This window comes from Fukomys damarensis, unplaced genomic scaffold, assembly GCF_012274545.1.
Source record: "Fukomys damarensis isolate Sample0158 unplaced genomic scaffold, DMR_v1.0_HiC HiC_scaffold_32, whole genome shotgun sequence".
NCBI lineage: Eukaryota > Metazoa > Chordata > Mammalia > Rodentia > Bathyergidae > Fukomys > Fukomys damarensis.
In genome coordinates, this window is record NW_022900944.1 from 18,358,787 (window position 1) to 18,381,034 (window position 22,248).

Sequence of the window (22,248 nt, forward strand, 5' to 3'; positions counted from 1 at the left end):
GTTTTTTTTTTTTTTTTTTTTTTTCTGTCTATGGGTCTCTTTCTTTGTTTCCCTCATTTCTTCCCTTGGCTTTATCTGTTCAAGGTGAAGTATTGAGATTTCCACCATTTTTTCTAGAATAGTTATCCAGTGGTAGCCTAAACATGTGGTTGCTATTAAAACACAGCCTTCGCTGAGGATGAGCCTCCCTGCCTTGACCCAAAAATCAGGTTTCACCAAGTGGGTTCCTTTCCTTTGTGGAATGTCTAGCTACAGTAGCTCGGTACCATCCATCCAGCATCCTCCTAAGGGCAGCAACATCCCGCTGTGGCCACCAGCGCTCTCTGAGCGTTTTGCACAACCCCAGCAGTAAGCTTTCTCTCAATCCTTGCCGAGCCAATGTCCTGTGGTTTCTGTCTGATCGCTTCTCAAAATCACTTGGCTAGCAGCCTTTAGCTCATAATCACGTTAATAGAGACTGCATAGGGAGTCAGGCCGGTATTTACAGGCGGTCCGCAGGTAAATGACCACTCAAGCGTACACATGACTGCACGCACGGTCCCGGGCAGGTGCACTCAGAGGGAGCCTGCGCCACAGCTATCCTTGGTCAGTTTAGTCTAACCCGCGCCTGGAGGCTCTGGCTCAGTGGGCGGGGGCCGTCGTGGGCCGCGAGCTGCGCCATGATTGGTCTGCATCCCGGGAGGGGTGGGGCAGGCGGTGGGCGACAGCGGTGTGGGTGGTGAGCTGCTCTGTGATTGGCAGACACCCGTGGGCGGGGTGGGGCCGTGGCTGGAGGCGGGGCTTGCCGTGAAGGGGGTGTGCGCTGCTGCCGGTGCTGTAGTTTCAGTATAAACAAGGAGCCAGACTGGTTTAGGCGGATTTTTTTCCCTTCTTTCCGCGCGCTTTCCTCGCCGGCCCTTTGGTCGCATTTGTAGGCGCGCGGCACATAGCCGTGTGGCAGAGGACCCGGGGTCGGTCTGCGTGCAGGTAGGTGGCTCCCGGGCGGGGTGATTCTCCTGCGGGACTGGGGTCTGTGTTGTACACTGAGCTCGCGGCGGAGACCCGGGAGCGCGGCCGAAGGGCAGATCCCTGGGCGCCCTCGCTGCGGCGCCCAGCTCGGCCAAAGCCAGCGGTCAGGGACTCCCCCTGCTCGGCGTCCTGGGGCCGCCCTGGCCCTACAGGTGCGAGGCTGAGCTGCGGGGACCCGGCAGGGACACCTGAGTGGCTGGCTCCCTGCCGCTTTCTCCCCAGTCCACAGCCAGGCCTTCTCTTTTGAAATCTCGGTAGTTTCTGAGGGTTGGTCTACGTTCATCCTTTTCTCTTTCCTTCTCCTCACGGGCTGTTTCCTTCTACTTCTGGACTGGTTTTCCCTTGTTTTTGCGTGCGGGTGCGCGAGCGATGCTGTTTATTTTTGTCGCCAGTTTCTTGTGCGCTGAGGTCTGACTTTTGGGAAGGAACAAACAGAAGTCGTGTGCTTCCCCGCGATTCTTTACCTCCGCGGTTCACCTGGCGAACCAGGGAGACACCGTTTGGCCTGCCTTTTTGTCCCAGAGCAGGCGGGGGACCTTGGGACACCTGTCCGGGCGATGCCACCTCGAGCCGGTACCTGGAAGTCTCTTGTGTCTAAGAGACGAGGACGCAGCGGGGAGCAGAGCTCTCCACGCCGTGTGCGCGCGCGTGTGAGTGTGTGTGTGTGTGTGTGTGTGTGTGTGTGTGTGATCTGATCCTTGAGCCCCACTACTCCTGGTCCGCACTGGCACAGTTGGGACGAAGCGACTTACCCGATCCCCCTGACAGCGCCGAGGTGGCACCAGCGTGGGACTCAGTGCACGAGGAGAGAGCATCAAGCCGCAGTTCTGTGTTTGGAACGCAGCTGTGTTGACTTCGCAGATGAATTCGGTGGCCACGGTGTGTATAGATGGATCTGCACACGTATTTGTGAGTGTGTTTGGGCCAACGCGTCTCCTTGGAGGCCTTGTTCAGCAGCGCCATGTGACAATGGTCTGGAGCTGCTGTTGTGCGTAGTTCTATATTTAGCACCGGTGGTCTGTGGTGACCAGGGAGGGTCTCTGAACCGGTGCAGAGGGGAAGAGGCCGGTCAGGGTGTCGCCCTCCTGAAAGTTGTCTGGCACAGTCAGACTCAGACGGGGTGAATAATTACTCTTTCCTGCTGAGGACACACTGCAGCTGGGCATGTGACCACTGTGGCTTCATTTAAACAGAGTTGGACTACGGTGGTCAGCCTAGGCTAAGAACAAGGTGTAAGATTAAGCAGGGTGCGTACCTGATTGGAGAATTGGGAGGAAATTACTGGAAAATGAGGTTTACAGCAAATGTACAATAGATTTCTTAAAAAAAGAAAAGAGGGGGTGAAAATAGCAGAAAAAGAAAAATGAGAAGAATGGCAGCTGGATAAGCTCTGTCATTAAAGACGATTTTATTTTGGAGAAGGGGCACTGTTTGAGTCAGGGAGGACCCAGCACTTTGGACAGAAGTCCAGTTCACAAGGAATCCTTGCTGTATTATTCTTTCCAAGCAGATTTTCTGGCAAGGATCAGGCCAGTTACTGATTAGCAAGTTTCTCGTTGTCATTGGTCCCCTGCATGTCAGTCAATCCTTTGTTTTCCTAGAGGTGGCGACATTTCTGGCTACTGAGCACACTGGCCTCGCGCTTTCCAGTTGTCTGTGGAGGGTTCGGTTCTTAGAATCCATCTCTGCCGTGAGGCATCTGCAGTTGTCCTTCATGTTGCGTGCTTCAATGGACATTGCATCTGCCGTCACCACACTTGATACCGTCTTTTGGAGCAGAGAATCACAAGACCCTATGTGCATTTGTCGTCTTTCCCCCCACAGCTTAGCATGTACTGTAAGATATTCTGTGGCAGATAGAACTAAGAATTTCAAAGTACTCGTTATTTATCATAATGATACATATTTCTTATTCTAGCACCACCATTTCCCTCTTACAATCTAAAATTAACTACTGGCTAAGAGTACAAAAGATTAAATAAAAACCACTGGCTACTAATTACCTTTCTACAGGAAAGAGAAATGTTAAGAAAATCGAGGGCCCCGTAGCAGATCCCTTGTATGTCACAGGAAGCCTGGGATTGGCTTTATCAGTCCCAAAGGCTTCCTGGAAGAATTGAACTTGAGGACATTTGGGTGACTAATGTGAACCTTGCCTTGGGAAGGACATGGGGGAAGGAAGGGAGGCTGCCTTGCTCTTCGGAGAAGAGTCCAGCATTTCTGAGCAAGATTAAGACTGAATGCTGGTGTCATGAATAATAAGTGACAAAGTATTTTCAATAACATTTTATAAAGTCTTACACACACAGGAAAATTGTACTGTTGGAAGTGCCGCCTAAGATTTGTGGGATTTTGTGTTAGTGGTTGAATTCAGTTACCTTACTACTCCTTTCACTGTCCCAGAGCTACAGTTGTTCCTTTTTGGGTAGAGGGGCTTACAGGTATTCCTACAAAAATTTGATCTTTGCAAGTGTGATTATTCTATAATAATTGATGGAGCCTAATGCTATGGGCAGCTTTCTGCTCTGGGACTGGAGGATGGATTCTGAAGAATCTGGAACCCTAACCAAACATAGATAGGTCTTCACCCTGTGCTGCAGTATCTGTAAAGTGGACAGGGGCACTGAACCAGATGGTATACGAGTCCCATTACCGGTGTCACGACTGCTGTACTTTATTGTAATGTCACTTCAGGGCCTATCTCCCTGTATTAGGGATAGAAGTGTTGTTAGATGTTCAGCTATTTTCTGGGTCCATGTTAATAGGAGAGAAGAATGTTCTTATTTATCAATTTATACATGTTATATATATTTTATTTTTATATATAAATATAAATATTTGGAACATTCAATTGATTCAAATTTTATTAGGAAACCCTGATGTGAAAATTATTTAACACAAAGAAAGTAAAAATTAAGCCTTGTAAGAAAGGAAAACACTGCCCACCACCATCTTTCTGTTTATGTAAAAGAGAAGAATGGAAGGGGATAAAAAACTTTATTTTTCAAGAACTTGCAGCCAAAGAATAAAATCCCAGTAACCATGTTGCACAACCGAATAGAATGAGAAACTCTTACTTTTTACAAATGTCCTCATTGTCAGCTCATGTTGACATGAGTTGGGCATAGCAAAACAAAATCTTGTATTAAAAGCGCTCCCCAAATGATACTATATGATTTTATGTGAGACCACTCCTGTGTAGGTGGCAGTGTACCTACTTGTATGTGTCTTGTGCAGACTGGCAGCCTTTCGCTCCAAGGGGATATGCAGTTATTTAAATGGGAAAGAATCACAGATGTAGTTTCTCAATTGCACTGGCCGTTTTACATGTCCAGTACTTACTGTAGCCAGGTGACTGTCCTGGACAGTGAAGAGTACTTTTCCCAGTACTTTTGACAGCTCTTGATTAGATAATTATGATTATAATTTTTATTCTTCTGGTTTATGTATCACTGGTAGAGTGTGAGCAGTTCCGTCCTCCTCAGTCCAATCATATGCCAAGACCACCGACACTAATTTCTCCCTGTTTTGGGCACAGAATTCAAGCTGCCCCTTCGCTTTTCTGAATCAGCGCCAACTATTCCTGCTACAACAGCACTGGCCCTTTCAAAGACAAGGAATGAGGAGCCACCTACTGTTCAGCTCAAGAACTGCATGGAAATTGCTGATGACCAAGGCCTTCAAAGCAAAGCAGCACGTTTGGCAAAGCCTGGTTTCAATGATACTCCGGGTTTAGAGTTGCCACGGATTAAAATGCTGTTTTATGTTAAACTACTAACAACATCCACAGACAAAAGATAACAAATCTTAGCTTTGTTTTTCTTCCAAGGAAACCAAAGGTTATCACTACTTGAGTCAGAATTCCCTTCCTCCCTAGGTTAGCAATTAGTAAAAAATTTATTAAGTAGCACCTAGGACAGGTCAAGCAAAACACGAATTTATTTATTTTTTGTGCGGATGCCTATAACTCATTCCAGAAGTACTGTAATATCACCATTTCATTATGGAGATAAATGGGATCTTTCTTCTTCAGAAGTACTGATTGTTTTTCCTCCCTCAACTGCGAACTCAGTTCCAAAGAATGTACTTATCTCGGAGTTACTTACTCTCTGTTCACATGCCAGAGAAGTGAGTTGATTCTGAGTTGTCTGCTAGGCTATTTGCCCTCTCCACACAATACCTCTTTTCTCAAGGAGGTGATCAGAGGTGAGGCATTTCTACAGTTGCCACAGATGCTGTTAGAAGTCTGTGCTCTTAGGGCTTCTCCTGGCTAAGAAGAGAAATGAGACGATCATCACCTAGACTTTCAGGTTCACGATAAGCTATGTTTGGATAGTGTCAGAAGCTTGACTTCTGCGTTTCACCTCGACTCAAATCTACAGTCGGGTGGGCCTCACAAGTTTGCAATCAATTTCTACTCTTAAGATCTGGCATGGCCAGTGGGAATCTAAGAGTACCTGAGATCCCAGCTGGGGAAATAGATGAACTCTTTCTAATTCAGCTCACTGAGCCTTCACATAGAAAAAGAAAGAAGTAATTTACTGCAGGTGCCCGTCACCCAAGTGCAAAGTTCCTTTGGAATCTAGATGGGAAGTGGGCAACCTGTAAGTCCAGGATATTAAATGAAACTCTCCCCGCTAAACAAATATGCTTTCAAAGTTCAGCTGTGATAAGAAGGGTTTTGTCTTACTTATGCTTCTTTGAAAAAGCTGGGACACATTCCCTGCATGCTAACATACTGTAGTCAATTTAAAGGCATTGGATTTATTAAATATTGTACTCGTATGATAGAGTTGAAAAAACTTACTTTTTTCCTCGGCTCCCAACATTTTCTGTCTCATTCTCTTGAGTGTGAAGAAACTGCTGATGAGATATTCTGATTTACAGATTTACAGAGCTTCCATAACAGACACTGAGGGATAGCTTTTAGTGTAGTTCTCACCCCCATCTTTTCCTTGACCTCTTTTCCCTTTTCAATGGTCACCTGAAGCCACTTTCCCTTGGTGCACCTGCTGCATCATAAATAACACTGTGCAGAAGCAGTAGCTAATTCAGATGCAGCCTGCTGTCAGGAAAGAGGCCGCTTTTCATCAGCTGCTTTGGTTGGTTTGGACCCATTAGGCATGCCTTTCAAACCCATTCATCCTGTAAATCAGCCGCACTTGCTGCCTTGCTGCTGGATCAATGTCAGGCTGAACTTTTTCAGGGTCCTTGGAGGAACGTGATCTATCTTTGTGACCAAATTAGCAGGCCCTGTAAGATGTCGTGTCTGTCAGCTAACTTTTCAGCTTATCAAATTAATTTTCAGAAAGAATATTCATGTTCCCTTCTTGGGTGAAGGATATCTTTTTCTTCCTGGGAAGTTTTCTAATATGGCCTGTACTTCATGCACTCATTTTGGTTGCCCTGGGTTTTTTTTTTAAAGCCCAGGTTTATTGTTCTAAAAACCCAAATCTGTTTCCCATTGTCTTGCTACATCTCCCACCTCAAGGTGCTGCCTTAGTGTAGGGGAGAGGAAAGCCTACGTTAGTAGCTCTGTCCAAACCCAATGATTATCATTATTTTATTTTCTTTAACTCAATTTGATTGGTACTACCTGAAAAAACAAGTATCCTTTTATTTCTAAGGAGCCAGCTTTGTAATGTTGGGCCAGACTCCTGCTTTGAAATAAAGAAATGATGTGAATATTTTGTACAAGCAGCACATAGGCTTCTTCTTCTTTTTCTTTTTTGAGACAGGGTCTCACTATGTAGTTGAAACTGACCTGGAACTCACTGTGTAGTCCAGCCTGGTCTCAAACTCACAGTGATCCTCCTGCCTCAGCCTCCTGAGTGCTGGGATTATGGCTGTGTGGCACCATGCCAGGCTTGCACATAGGCTTCTTAATCTACGGTCTGGAAACGTTAAAGTTATATGCAGACTAGTTGGATGGAAGTGGGAAGGAGAGGGGAAAGGAAATAAGGGAAAAGAAAAAATGGAAACAAAGTCTTTGTAAATTGGGGAGGGTGAAGGGGGTGAAGGGAGGGCAGGGGTAGGGGGAAAAAATAAGAACCAAGATATATCATGTAAAGGTACAAGATCCCAATGATAAATGTAACTGTATTGTTTGCTTTAAATGTACCAATAAACTTAATGGAAAAAAATAGTTAAGAGCCATGGCTGAATAGAATATATTTTGAGTTTCTAGGAACTGGCTTACAAGTGAAACTTTCTGTAAGTGGAGAATTGATTTCCAGTCCACATTATGCATTAATGCAAATAATTTGAATAGTTAGCAGGGTTTTCATTTGGCTCCTACAAATTTCTCTTTTTCCCAGGGAATTTACTCCTTTGAAGTTTTGACTGAACAGTAAATTGAGCCAGTGTTTAACTTGCTGCCTCGCACACATTCCAACCTCTGGGAATGGTGTCACATAGACAAGATTCTTAGCGATCGGATCCCTGCTGATCAATGTACAGGGTGGGGCAAAACGTGTGCTGAGTGAGAGGCACGAAGAACAGCAGAGAGACTGGATTTGGCCTTATGCTGGAAAGTGTAGAAAGGAGCTGACCGAGAGCTTCTGGGCCCCTGAGACAGAACGTAAGAGTTATGAGAGCTGAGAAGAGAAGTTTGGCTGCAAATCAGGAAGGCATCAGAGCTACATCAAGGTAAAGAGATGAACGGAAGCCGGAGGTAATGAGCAACCTTGTGCAAGCCTTTATCCCTTAGAGAAATCATTCTAGGTGATTTCTGGAGTTAAAGGGCCTAGGGAGAAACACTTTTCTGGGTTCTCATATTTTGTAATTTGGATTTTGGATTTATTTTCCTAATAAGAACTAAGACAACATTTAACCTGTGGGCCTCACTCCATGCCCCACCTCCTCTCCCTTTTCCCCCTCTCCTCTCTCCCCCAGATTTGGGGATTGAACCCAGTACCTTATATGGAGCGATATACCCAGAACTTTTTAATATAATTTTTTTGAGACAAAAATCTCCCAAAGCTGCCCAAGCTGGACTTGAACTTGCAGTCCCCATGTCTCAACCTCCCAGAGTGCTGGGATTACAGGTATGAGCCAGCCTGGACCTTAGTTTTCAATTCCAGAACTGAATCAGGTAGAGCTGAAGACCTGGACAGTGAATCTGAATAATACTGAACAAGCCATAGCTCATGATATGGGTAATAAAGGAGAAAGATACTTGGGAAAATAAGCTACTATGTTTATCTTCTTAGGTATTGAAAATTAAGTCACAAGCAGGACTTTTTGTACCATTCTGCTGATGTTGCCTCATTTTAGCTGTTACACAGGCAGTTAATTCTTCAGAAAATAACCAGACCGGCCATTTGTTAGGGATTGTCCAGAAACAAGCCATGTATACTGTGACTCAAGATCTATTGGTTATTTGTCTCTATTTTTTTTTTTTTTAGACCTATGACATTAGTGCAAGGAAATACTGTCTTTCAGAGAATCCAAGATGCCATCTATTGTAAGATACTCTGTTTCATGTATGGCTTAAAATAAGACTGTCAGTTAAACATGTTTTCTTACCATTTGACTGTCTACATACATCCCAGTTTTAAAGGTACTCTGATATATGAGATCCCTGAAGTCTCTGTTTAAATGGGACTAAGCTTGGATCGCAAAGGTCAGTAGCTTAGATACTGCCATTGACAGTGTGACTTTTTAATAAGAATAATTAATGGTATTAGTACAACTTTGGAGCAAGGATTTATGTAGAACACATAAAACATATAAATTATTCTAATAGCCTGCAATTTGGGACAACTGACAGGTTTTTCATTTTATGGCGCAACCTTAGGAGTTCAAAGAAGACCATTGTAACACTAGTAGTATAATAAATTTCATACTTGGAATCTGAAGATATAGGTTTGAAAGCCTCTGTCCCTTAATGTGTAACCCCGAGTGAGTTGTTATAGTTTTCCGAGCCTCAGCTTCATACAAAGCAGTCAAAGAAGGATAAGGAGGCTGTCTGGGTGGTGGTTGCAGAGCCCAGAAAGGCACCTGTAGCCAGTATGGTCACCTGTTAAGCAGGCAGATGCCAAGTTCTCAAAGCTACCACACTCTCTGTCTCCAGGTAGACCTTTCACCTGAGGGGGGTTCAGAGAAATAACGGCCTGTAGGATGTGGAGACCTTTCCCAGCACAGGAATTCTCATAGTGAGAATTCAGCCACTGGAGGGAAGGCTTGAGGAACTGGAAAGATACTATCTCGAGTATACAGCAAGGAGGAATAAGATGCCCACTGTGCATGAATGAGGCACTGAGGTTTCTGGGAGTGATGTGGATCTCAGCAGTTGGTTGTTGCTGTGTATGAACTCAGCAGTCGGGTGGCTCGAGCGAACTCGAAGGCCCATGACCTTCTCTCTGCTGAGTTAACCTTTAAGCAGAGTAAGCTACAACTCCAATTCATTTACCTTGGTTTGGTTTCCATCACCATTTGCAATGTGTTCTTTTGGTGCCACATCAGAGGGAGTCTTCCAAAGTGCTGAAGTTTCATACCTCCTCAAAGAAACCTTGTGAGTGAGTGACACATTTCCAAAGAACAATACAAGAAAACCGTTGCCATTACTCTTCTAATGTTAAGAACTTTGCTGTAAAGAAGACAAGTAGTTTTGGTTTATTTTTTCTTACAATGTAAGATTTTGGAAGCAGTAAGCAAAACTGAAAACAGTGGGGCAGGGTGGGAGTGAAGGTTTCACAGCTGTCCAGTGCCACAGTTAGGACTTCTTTAAATCTGAATTCTTTTTCAGTCCATGTTTGAGGCACGTATCAAAAACAGTCATTGTAGATAGTTGATACATGTGTATGTCGCATGCTAATTCTTTTTACACAACCTTTCACTTCCCTCCCTTCTTCCTCCCAATGACTTTTGGTTCTCTTCCCATTTGCAAAAGGCCAATTTCCTTATTTCTTGTCTGTCTTTTATTTTGCTCTTTAAACTTTGGGTTTCTCATATAAGAGAAACTATTAAATCTGAATTCTTATCCAGAACTGAGCTCTTGTCCACACTTCAGGAGTTAACAGTTAACAAGTACCCCACACCTGTTGATTTGTGGCGCTGACTCCGGGGTCTGAGTATCCTGGGACTTCGGCACTAGTGCTGCCTGCTGATGAGCCCAGTGAGCAAGGTCCAAGAATCTGGGGAGCTTCACCCAGCCCACGTTGTGCTGAAGCACTTGGCTGTATTGTGTTAGCCTGGGGACTCCAGTTCACCTCCCTGGGTCTCCGTTTGCCATCTGTAGGGAGAAAGGAGTTTGGACTGAACAGCAGTGATATGGCGCTTGGGCTGTGGTTTACTTCCATGGCTGCCTTAAAGCCATGGCCGATCACTTTCTCATTCTCCCAGGGAGTCACAGCCTCCAGATGGACCCCACTCATCCTTGGGCCACCAAACAGTCATTTCTAGTTGATTAGAGTTGAAAAGTGAAATGAAATCTATTTTCTATATCTGGGACCAGATGATTTCTATGGTCCTTTGGATGTTTGTCATATTGTCTGATTTTCTGGAGTTCCCAGCTCCTGGCCAAACCCCCCGCTCCCAAACTACTTTATTACATGGGTTTCAATAATGACAAATAAAAAGATATCAAAGAAAATTCATGTCTCCTGGCAGGGGAAAAAAAAAAAAAACAATTTCAAGAGTCCTATTCCTTATCTAATAGGTGAAAGACTCTCTTTAAGCCACAAGCAACCAAGTCCAGACACAGGAGTCCCTCAAAGTTATGAGAAGTTACTTTTTAGGGGTGCCTCTCATCTCGGGTTCTGGCCTCCCAGTGTGAGGACATTCCGATTTTCTCAGGACAAGGTCAGATAGGCTGTTTTTCTTCTCACCAGAGATGCCTCATGTGAAATGATTATATTACTTATGAATTGTATTCATGAAAATTGGCAGTTCCAAGAGGAAAGAAATGTGCTTTGTCTATTGCCTCATAAAATGTTAATGTTGAACTATTTATTTAATCACAGTTTCTTCGTGAGGTCTTACCAGCCAGAGGGGTGTGTGGAGCGTTTATATTAACATATCCCACAGCCCTATCCTTTGGCCATTGCGACCATGTCCTACCTAAGCTACCGACACAGTCACAGTGGCCCTGGCAGTGACAAACTGCCCCGGATAGAGTGTTCTCAGCAATCACTTTCTTCCCATTTGTGACTATTTTTAATTATATCCCTTTAAATTCTCCCTCAGTGTCGGTTTCTGGATGGGATAAAGTGTACAAACCTGAAGGTTTTTTTTCCCTAGTTATTTATTTTAGCTGCTTCTTCATTTCCTGAATGCTGTGTTCACTGCCGGCTGGCTTTGTAGTGGCGTTTTGTCCCTAGCACTGCACCCTTGGCCCCTCCTGTGAAGGCACGTGCACACTGTGATTCTGTGTGTCCCCCATCAGCTGTGACTGGAACAGATGTGTGTGCAGTGACGTGTGGAGTGACGGATGTGACTTCTTAGACACAGCTCCAGATCCCACCCCCATTTGGATGCAAATATTTTTTGGCATCTTGAAAAGAAGGATTAGCCCAGGTTGTGTCCTCCTGCAACCTCCCCACCCTGTCCCTGTCAGTGCAGGCCCAGGAATTGAGCTTCCCTTCACTGTTGGCCTTCTGAAGCCCCTGGTGTGGACAGCTCTTAAATGCCTCCATTGTCCAGGTCTCCTGCTAGAAACCCAGAGTTGTGCGTAGGGCCAGGTACTCTGTCCTTAGGAGTTCAAGTAATAACTTAGTATCCTCTGGCCTCTACCAAGTCCCTTAGACAGGGCTTTGTGAGTCACAGAGCACACAGATGGTGAACAGCTTATCTCACAACTGTCTCAGTACTCCTTGTTCCAAATTAGCTGTCTTCTCAGCCTGTTTACTGAGAACTGAGGCTTTCTACACACCCTTCTCACCCTGGCCCTGAGAATTTGACACAAAGGGGTGAAAATGAAAGTAAACAGGATCTGATCCTCCAGTAAGTGCATGGGGAGTCAGCATTAAATCTCTTACACACACACACACACACACACACGCTGTACTAATTCTCAGCTTCATTTCCAGGCTAGCTTTTCTCTGTCAGTTTTAGTTGCCTCTCAGTGTGTCCAGTGAGAGTCAGGTGTCTCTTAATTGTTATGTAATTCATTCAGCAAACTAGGAAAACTTACACATTTCTGCGTCAGGAAAATACTTGACTTAGTGGGAAAAACAATCAAAGCCCAATTCACCTGCCTTCCTTCCCAGCTACATGCAAAGGAGTGACTTGACCTTAAATCCAGATTGAATCCAAGGAAGTATTTTATGGTTTCAAGTGAATGAAGTTAATAATGTGTGCCTATTTGTGGTACTCAGGACAATTAGCTCTTCTCGGCTTCTGATACTGTCAAGAGTCTTTTTAAATTGCCTGTACCCTTATTCCTATTAGAGCTTGGTGTCTGTTAACACTACTTTATTCTTTTTGTTAAATTTTCTTTCTTTCTTTCTTTCTTTTTTTATCCAGTACTGGGGATCCAACTCTGGTCCTTGTGCTTGCGAGGCAGGCGGCGGAGCCACTGAGCTAAATCCCCAGCCCGTCACTTACTTTATTCTTACATTGTGTGTTACTGACACTGTGTTTTCTTTTTTATTTCTTTTAGGAAAGCATGCCTCAAACTCCTCCCTTTTCAGCAATGTTTGACAGCAGTGGTTACAACCGGAACCTGTACCAGTCTTCAGAGGACAGCTGTGGAGGGTTGTGTTACCATGACAACAACCTCCTCTCCGGCTCTCTGGAAGCACTTATCCAGCACTTGGTACCAAATGTGGATTACTACCCAGACGTACGTGTTCATGTCCCTCCTAAACCCATCCTGGGGAGAGAGCATACACTGAATACAATATGCAGGGATCGACCGGGCCCATTGTGGAATTGTATCAGGGTTGCTAAGAAATTTTCAAATAAGAAATTGCATACTGTGTATTGAATGCTTTGAGATGAAATTGAGCCTGGGTATGGAGCTGATTTTGGAGTAACCTCCACTTCAGTTTCTTTTTGAGTTAGATACGATATGCTAACAGTTTGATAGCGTCGGAATAAAGCATCTGTAGGGTTGATGTGTGCGCACACCTCAGTCCAGAAATAAAAATGCAACAGAATACTGGATCCTCCCAGAATAGGAAGTTGATCAATTTTTTTCTAAGAACATTATTATGCTGAGAAAACTGAATGTAGTTAAGGAAAGTAAATGGAAGCGAGAAGTAAATTTATACCCAAGATGCAGAGCTTTACAGATTGGACATTAGAGGGCACGTTTGCTTTTGTTTTGCCTTGGTAGCTTACATTTGTATAGACGGCACTTTTGGATCTAGGGAATTCATTGCACATAATCTTAATGTTGAGAATGGTTGCAAGAGAGAAGAGGGAGAAAACTGAGATTCACCAGTGCTGAGTGTTCCAGCTCTCATGGTTGCACTCCTGGCATCAGTCATGGAACACAGGTTTCCTTTCTGGGCCAGCTGAGTTTCCCCCTCCTCTTGTACCACAGCTTTCACTGTGGAACTGAGTCTGGCAGAGCAGTGAGAATTACCGAGCAACTGGTGATTAATTGAGATTTCATGAAAATATCTAGAGACCATATTCATTCGTTTTTATACATATAGTATTAGCTTCAGTAGGCAAAGGATAGTTTGCACTTGCCACTATAATCCACCATAGTGTTTCTTACTAAGTTATCTCTCTGTGTGTGATGTGTTGCATAGCATTTTCAAATATGTTGCCACACAGGAAAAACTTGTAATCAAAAGTAAAAGGGATCCCTTGTTCAGCCCTGTAAATGTTTATGAGCTTCCAAAGGCACCCAAGGGGAGGGGACTCAACCCATGGGATTTTTCTTTTCACGGAGTCTGAAACTATTATAACAAATAAGAATACTTCCTTACTGACTTCTGAGGAGACAATGTGGTTAAGGAAAACTATATGGTGTTGTATTGTGCTTTATCAAATTGCTTAGCTCTTGAATGAGTGTATAAGTTACTTGAAAGCCCGCCTTGGAATATTCTTGACATAACTCTTTATTGTGCCACACAGAAGACACTGGAGAATTCTTGGGCTGAATGTAGGGAGGGTGAGTGAAGTTTGTTAGATTATTTGTTTTCTGTCTTTGTTTAGGGTTATCACTGAGCTACCACAATAGTTGGATACAAAACCAGATTCTGTAATGCTGGTATATTTACATTAGATTTATCTTTCTGGAATGAATTTCATTCTTCCTTACTAGAGTGAGTTATGTGTCCTGGTATCGTGGCTCCCTGTGGATAGGTGTGAAAATGTCCTTTGAAGTTTTGGTAGGGTCTAAGGAAATGATACCACTGAAAGTAGAGAGGAAATCCAACTTCGGACTGTTTCACTGCTGGAAAGCATTACTTTTCAAGCTACAGCATGTTAACTGTGATCAGGAAAACAATGAAAAGAGATGTCTAATATTTGGGGGTGGTGTTAATTTCAGAGAGAATATGACAGTGATGACTTTTTTCTCATCACAGAGAACGTACATATTCACCTTCCTCCTCAGTTCCCGGTTATTTATGCATCCCTATGAACTAATGGGCAAAGTTTGCCACTTATGTGTGGAGCACCAGAGGCTAAATGATGATCCTGATGGTGATAAGGTAACGTGGCATTTTGACCTTTATAGTATTTTGACTAGGTATGTGGACTGAGTGACCTAACTTATCCCCAGGCCGATGGGCGTAAATGGCATCCTGGTTGTGAATGGGGAATTGGGAACTGTATAAGGAACACACTATAAATCAAATACCTTGGAAGAGCCCAGCTCCTGCTGTAAGTTAGCTGCACAGTACATTGACAGAGGGGCCAAGAGCTGCTTCTTCAATCCCAAAGACTTTGCACTGAAAGTTAATCAGTAACACAGTAGTTGTTTATTTGATTTGTCCCTGGTGACAGAGATCACCCGATTAATTTTTTTTTTTCCTCAGAACCAGATGAGAAAAATTGCACCTAAAATTCTTCAACTCTTGACAGAATGGACAGAAACATTTCCTTATGACTTTCGGGATGAAAGAATGATGAGAAACTTGAAAGATCTGGCTCACAGAATAACCAGTGGCGAGGAGGTTAGTAACTTGAATTGATCGCAGCCACTGAGTTCCCAGACATCTCTTGGATGGGATATGGTACTTATTTGAACATCAGAATCTTAATGCTTTTTTTTCCGTTTTGCCTTTGGCATGTCCTGTCTAGGCATATTGGTTTTTTTGGTATGTCCAGTGGGGGAGACTGCTCCATTCTACTTCAAAGGGAAATGAGCTAGAGTTTTACGTGATGAGTTTGGGGGAATGTTCATGTCAATTCGTGCACAGGGCTCATGTTGCAAGTGTGTCTCGTTTTTACTTTACTTTTATCTTTCTGCCTTCCCAAAAGCTTTGACACACCTAGTGAGATAGTAAGTAGCATATTAATAAATACAAATAGATTTAAAGTAAGCATGTCAATATAGCAGTCCATGAGTAAGTAGCATATGAATAAATCATAAGTAGGAGGAGACAGTTGGTACCATGGAAGGAGAGAAAACCAATATGTGAGTGTGGGAAGCCAGTAAAGTTGGAAAAGATGGCTGTGGTTTAAGTTCCAGATAAAAGGGAAATACAGGTGCTTATAGAATATCCATTGTCAGGGGGGAGCATACTAATTCTTCAAGCATTAAATGAAGAATTTAAAATGTTACGGCTGAGGATGTAGCTCAGTGGTAGAGTGTACGCCTTGCATGTGCAAGGCCCCGACTTCAGTCCCTAGCACGCACAAAAATAAAACACAAACTGTCATCTGAGGGACTTTTGTATAGCGGACATAGAGTGAGTTCATTATGATTTTTTTTTTTACATAGGGCTTATAACAAATGCTCCTTGACAAAACAGAGACCATAGATTAGTGTGTACATTAGCAGAGGTAATTCTTTGGCGCAGAAGACAGCAAACAAGCCAAGTTTTCTAGTGCCAGAAGTTGATTCAAGGATAGGACCTAGAAGAAGTAATGACTGAAAGTAATCTCTGAGATTATCTTCCATAAATACCGCTTCCCTCAATTGAACCTTTGATAAGAACGAACTCACTGTGACAGATGCAAGGTTATCCTCTCCAAGGCAGGCCTGGAGAGCCTGGTATTCTGTGTTGAGGCTTGCTGGGCAAGGATGTTCCTGTGTTGCTGGTTAGTTTCTGGGAACAGGTTCCTTCGGCACAGGTACAGCATTGTCACATGGAAACAGGTAGATGAAGCATTTAGCAGTTGCAGTTATGTCTTATTTCATTTGTCTGAAAATACATTTTCCCTTTGTATTGTGTATAGGCTTCCGGAGAGCTCATCTTTCCGTGTTTGCCTGAAAGACAGCATAGCAACACACCGATCTATTCTAATTCTTGTGAATGCATTCTAATGCCATTCCTCCAACCTAAAAAAAAGAAAGAAATCAGACTAAAATGATATGAGTATTTGAAAACTTTGTACTTAGCATTTCTGGTTTATGTTCTGCTTGTGAAACTGGAGTTAACCCTCTTACTGTTATTTTATGACATTATGCGGAGCCCAGGTGCTCCAGACAGCCATTATTTCTGCAAGGCTGAGTGAGTCATTTCCTGAGCCATTTTGCAAGTTAGGGATGTTATATTCATTTTGCCAGCTTTGCCTGCCTCAGATTCTGCCAGGTTTAAAATGATAGGTCCCTCACTCACACAGGCAAAAGCAAAAAAACAGGTTGGTAGTAAATCTTATATCAGAGGGATTAGCTGTGGGTTGCTTGGCAGAGTCCATGCTGGCTCAGTGACCTCGGTTTATGACAAGCTGCTCAAAAGATTAGATAGGTTCTTTTCTTATATGAAGGCTGAGACCTGAGTCAGTCAGTTCTTCCTTTCAGTTAGGTGTATGTTGCTACTTAACTTTATCAGTTAGCATATCTTCCTTCTCTTGCTTTTGTGTGTGCATGCACAGTGTGTGTGTGTGTGTGTGTGTGTGTATGTGTGTGTGTGAGGGTGTGTGTGTCTGTGTTACTGAGAATTAAACCCAGAGCCTTCACAATGAGCCACCTTCATGGGCCTTTCAATTTTTTTAAAGACAGGATCTTACTAAGGATCTCAAACCCAGGGTGGATTTGAACCTGTGACTTTCCTGCCTCTCCTTGAGTGCTGGGATTACAGATATGTTCCACCATGTCTGGCTTCTATGACTTTTTTTTTGTACCAGGGATTGAACTCAGGACCTTGCACTTACAAGGCAGGCAGTGGCCCTGGCCCCTGGCTTTTTTAAAGGTAGAAATGATAACATTCCCTAAAGGAACACCTTCATATTTTTTTAAAGATAAAATGTTAGTGGTTTGAAAATGCCAAATGGATGGCTTTTGGTTCTTCCTGTCATGTCATGAAAGAGGGAGATCATGTTTGTGACCAGATGAGGGCTGGTCTTTGTCTTAGAACACGACCCACCCACTCAAGACATGGGTAGAACTGAGAAGAGGCCAAGCAGCCGTTCTCATCAAGGCTTTTGTCAGTGCTCTTGTGTTAAGAACATATTCTTGGGCTGAGGATTTAGTTCAGTGGTTCCTTCGCCTGCCTCAGCAAACACAAGGTCCTGAGTTTAATCCCCGGTACCCCGTCCTCCCAAAAAGAACATATTCTTGATAAACCCTGGGACATTCTGCTGGCTTTGAACAGGAAAAGAGATGATGAGCCACATCTGGCCGAGGAGAGGCTGACTGATGAGACTGTGAAGTGACCAGCAGCCTCGATGGGCCTGGGATGCACCCAAAGTTGCTTCTTTAGATGCTTTTATCCAGAATTCAGAATCAGGTCCATATTTAGCAGCTGGTGGATCAGAGTGTTTTGGCAAGGATCAGATCCCTGCTTGTCATCGCTATAAATCATGGTGTTAACTGCCCTGTGTTAATGCCCCTCCTAGCTCTAAAGTTGTGTGATGGGTGCCCTTTCCCAGGGCTTTGTGTGGCAGGCTCTTTGGCTGTCACATGTGTTAAATGCCTCTCCTTAGAGAGACCTTGCCCTGCCACCAAGTTATGATCACATCTCCCTCCCTTTTCTAGCTTTCACCACCCCTTATAGCACTGCACAGCACTCTGATTCCTAATTACTTGGCTGCCCCACATACACTCAGTGTCTTCTGATCACTGCATCTTTAATTCCTGAGTGCCTGGCATTTAAGGCTCTCAGTGTATGAATGAACGGGTGAATGAATGAATGGACAAATCATTTACTGTAGCAGGATAACATTCTTCCCCTCCACTGGAAGGAGCATGGGTTTAAGTTGCAACTTGTTGCTTCTTGCCCCTGGCTTCAGAGACTTTCTTGATAGCTAATGAACCCAGGTGTGCCCTGGATGTAATTCAGTCAGACTCTTCTGAATCTGCCAGGACAGTTCCACATAATTTGGCTTAATATGTTTCTCCCCTGGGGATTTGCCCAAAATGAAGTGGTTTATTAGGACTTGCCCGCAAGAAACATGAAATGAAACTAATGATTGAATTACATGACAAATGACTATGGTAGGTAGAAGGTAATTTTCTCTTCCTTAAGGGGCTGGTCTTTATAGTAAGAACTTCTATCTTTATTTGCCAGGTAATTACTGTCTCTGGCATTTGAAGTTATAAAAAAGAATAAGTACATATTTAGCAATTCATGACTCAGAGAGAAAGCATGCTTAACAACACAGAGCTGGAGTTCTCAAATGGAATCAAGTGGAAGCAGGAGACTTGTGAAAGAGGTCACACACATATTCCCCCTGCTTTCTTATACACACACACAAAAATTGTTATTCAAATGCTTTTTTCTTATACCTAATTGTGTACATTCTGCCTCATATTTTGCTGCCTTTTGCTCACCAGTAACCTGACTGTATAATTCCTCTACCTCTTTGTTAAGAAAATGTATCCTAAATACAGAAAAAAAAACTCTTTTACCAAATATGCTAGTAGAACATTGGTTCTCAGGTGTTGCTGTGTGTTCAAGTCACGTGAGGAGCATTTCCATCATGCTGTCTGGTCCAGTGGGACCTTCTGGGGTTGTGCCCAGGCTGTGGGCTGCTTCCTGTTCACTGTTTCTTGCACTCATTGGCCCTCAGCTGGTTCCCTCAGGTGGTGACCTGAAGATAAGTGGTCATTTCTGAGTGAACATTTTCTGAACATTCTGACTGGAAGTAGGGGTGGGGAATGACTTAGGATTGAGAACTCACATGGAACAGCCTCTGAGATAGCAAAGAATGGATATTTTGAAATGAATTATTTGGATTTTTCTGAGCAAAAAGAACTTTCTTGTATGTCTCACCTGTTATCCAAGAAATCTCACTTCAAAAAAAATTTTTTTAGTAAATCAAACAATATAGGAAAACATTTTGATTGTTCAATCTTTTTCCCACAAAAGGTGTACCAGACCTACTTCTCTGTTAGAAGTAACAAGTGGTATCAGTTTTGTTTCTCCTCATAGAATGTCTTCTCTGGGTGTAGGTACCCATAGACAGATACATCCACAGAAGTAGTGTCAGTGTGTGTGTATGTGTGTGCACACCTAGCTTTCTTCACTCTGCTTTCAGACTCAGTGACATGTCTGGAGACCTTTCTGGGTCAGTGCCAATGGCTGTTTCCTGTTTGATCTGTTGCACAGTAGTCCAAAATGTGGTTGAGTCTTCATTTTTCTTTTTACAAACTATTCTGTTGGAAGCAAAGAAGTAAATTTTTATGCCAATAATTCAGAATTTTCCTGGAAAGACAACAAAGAATGTAAGTCCCTTATCCATGGTAGAGTAGTCATATAATGACAGTTGGGGATACTCTTATAAATATGATTTAATCATGCAAAACTGCAACTTTCTCACATGTGTTTTCTACTCTGAATGGTACGTGCTGTAACTAAAGTATCTCAAAAAGATGTTTACTGTCTATTGGGAAACTTTTGGGAAGTATTTACATAATTTTAAGAAGTGGTAATAACTCTTGTAGGCATTTATTATTGTGGGGCAGGACCGAAGTAAACCTCTTAAGTTCTTAGAGTTTTAATGTAGCTCAATGGTATGAAAGTAAAAGAGGTGGGGGAAACAGGAGTGAGGGATTTGAAATGGTCTGTAACTCAGCTGTGGTGGCTTGGAATGCCAACGAAAGAGGCATTTCCCTTGAGTAAACAAGCATGTTGCCAAGTAGATAGCATCTTCTAAATGGTAACCTGGATGCTGAGTGGAAGATAGTTTTTTTTTTTTTTTTTTTGGAAAGTTCAGTTTCTTAGAACACTTGGGTATTTCACCATTTTAGGGTGGTTCGTAAATGTAGAGAAAAATAAAGGTCACATAAAGGGCCATGTTGAAGAACGCATGGGACTGCACTGACAAGCAGAGAACAGAAAAAAGAAGCAATCAGGGCATGCTTTTCATTCTTACCTACATCAGATAGATTAACCATTAACCGTTTCCAGATATAACTTCCTTCTATGTGAATAGCTCTAGCCTTTGCTAATGTGCTCTGTTAAACCAAATTGCTTTTGTTAAAAGAAAAAAACAAACACTTCTTGTACTTGTAGGTAAGTGCCACTGTAGGTAAAGTCCAAATGAGACTGTGGAACCTTTTTAAAGGCAGGGAAGCATAAACGTGGGCCTTTCTACATCTGAAGACTCACCGGGACCGTCCTCCTGTGGAGGTGGTGACCCAAAGACCCAGTTACAGTTGAATCAGCTCACGTGCCTTCGTCTGACACAGGCATCTTACTTTGTCTAGAAGGATAATGGTTAGCAGTTTGGGGACAGAAAAGGAACACCCAAAGAACTCCATAGCTTAGGACTTGTGTGCCAAGAGATCGATTGGGAGGTCATTTCTTTGATGGAACAGGTGTTTGAAAAATCAAGAGGTTGATACTTACCTGTATGAAATGCAGTGGTTTTTACACCAGCTTCTCTTAAGTGTGTGGCTGTTACATATGAGGCAGTGAACGGGGTGATGTGGTAGCACTGAGGGGAGGACCACTGTGTGGGAGAGTCTGGTTGTGAGCGCCAGGACTGACTCATGGATGGGGAAGAAATGGACACGCATGTGGTGGAGGTCAGATACCAAAGTGGATATCCCCTTCTGTGAAAGTCAGGAAGGTGGGTGGGTGGGGAGTGGGAAGTAATGGTGTGTTCCTGTCGAGTAGCCTCCCTGTCCTTAGACTAATGAGACTGGGAATGACAGCAGTAGAGAAAGCAAGAAGGTGACCTTATTGAAAAAGTTGGGAAAAGGATGCTTGGACTTGAGATCTGTGTATTTTTATCTCAACAGAAGTAGACAGGTGCATTTCTACCAGCAAATATTTAATTGTGTACAGTATATATTATACTGAATGCCCTCGATAGCCGATCTGAAAAGCTGTAGTGTTTGAAGGTCCATTCTGAATTGTGCTCTCAATAGTGACCCGAGAAAAGGACTGATCCTTCCAGGTTCGAAGAGGCACTTGAGGTTTATGAGTCTCTGAGTTGTGTGAGCTATCTGAGTCCTCCTGTAAGTTCCCTGAACCAAACTGTCCAGTGTCGAGGTAAAAATAATTTCAAGACATCATCTGCGAGGTTGCATTGTGCTGAAAAAGACACACAGAGCAAGGGTGTAATGCTGGGCTTGTTCCCTAGCAGTTGTACCGGAAGAATGTCCAGCAGATGATGCAGTGTCTCGTCCGCAAGCTTGCTGCTCTCAGCCAGTATGAGGAAGTCTTGGCCAAGATCAGCTCCACGTCTGCAGATCGGCTCACGGTGCTCAAGACCAAGCCGCAGTCCATCCAGAGGGACATCACTACTGTCTGCAGTGACCCATACACACTGGCCCAGCAGCTGACTCATGTAGAGTTGGTGAGACCCTCCTCATCCTTGCCCTTTGCAGCCACAGATCGTGTTTGCTTTGGCAACCAGTGTGTTTGCCAGCCATAGTGTCAGGATAAATAATCTACAAAACAGCTGAGACACGTTCTGTTTAGGCATTGCAATATGAATGCTTCTGATGTACTGAGAGTTTGCTTGTAAATAAATACCAGACAAGGCTGGAAAACAGAGTTGTCCTCATGTTCTGCCTGTAATTAATTTTGCTGTAACTCACGCAGTCTTCCCTTATCTTGTAGAATGTTGACCCAAGCAGAACATTGGCTCTGTTGAGACCTTCATGATGCTGAAAGTATTTAGGGTTAAAAGCATTTTATAATCTGCATTAAGGAATGGGAGTGGTGCCCAAAGTCAACAGAGGAAGTAGCCTGTCCATTTTTTTTTTTTTTTTTTTTT

At 43.4% G+C, this 22,248-nt stretch overlaps 1 protein-coding gene across 10 annotated transcripts in view; it reads left to right on the forward strand.

The window, feature by feature from the left end:
- Rasgef1b (RasGEF domain family member 1B) overlaps positions 1-22,248 on the forward strand; it is a 751,497-nt gene that overhangs the window by 712,045 nt on the left and 17,204 nt on the right. For 7 of the 10 annotated variants that reach the window (XM_010628668.3, XM_010628685.3, XM_010628727.3 and 4 more), the window contains 4 exons: positions 12,611-12,793; positions 14,496-14,621; positions 14,949-15,086; positions 21,610-21,825. In XM_010628668.3, coding sequence (XP_010626970.1) covers positions 12,611-12,793; positions 14,496-14,621; positions 14,949-15,086; positions 21,610-21,825 — 663 coding nt within the window. Of the gene's footprint in view, positions 1-821; positions 967-1,606; positions 1,888-12,610; positions 12,794-14,495; positions 14,622-14,948; positions 15,087-21,609; positions 21,826-22,248 lie in introns of those variants that run through there. The other 3 variants (XM_019208225.1, XM_010628711.3, XM_010628676.3) reach the window with 3 other exon arrangements.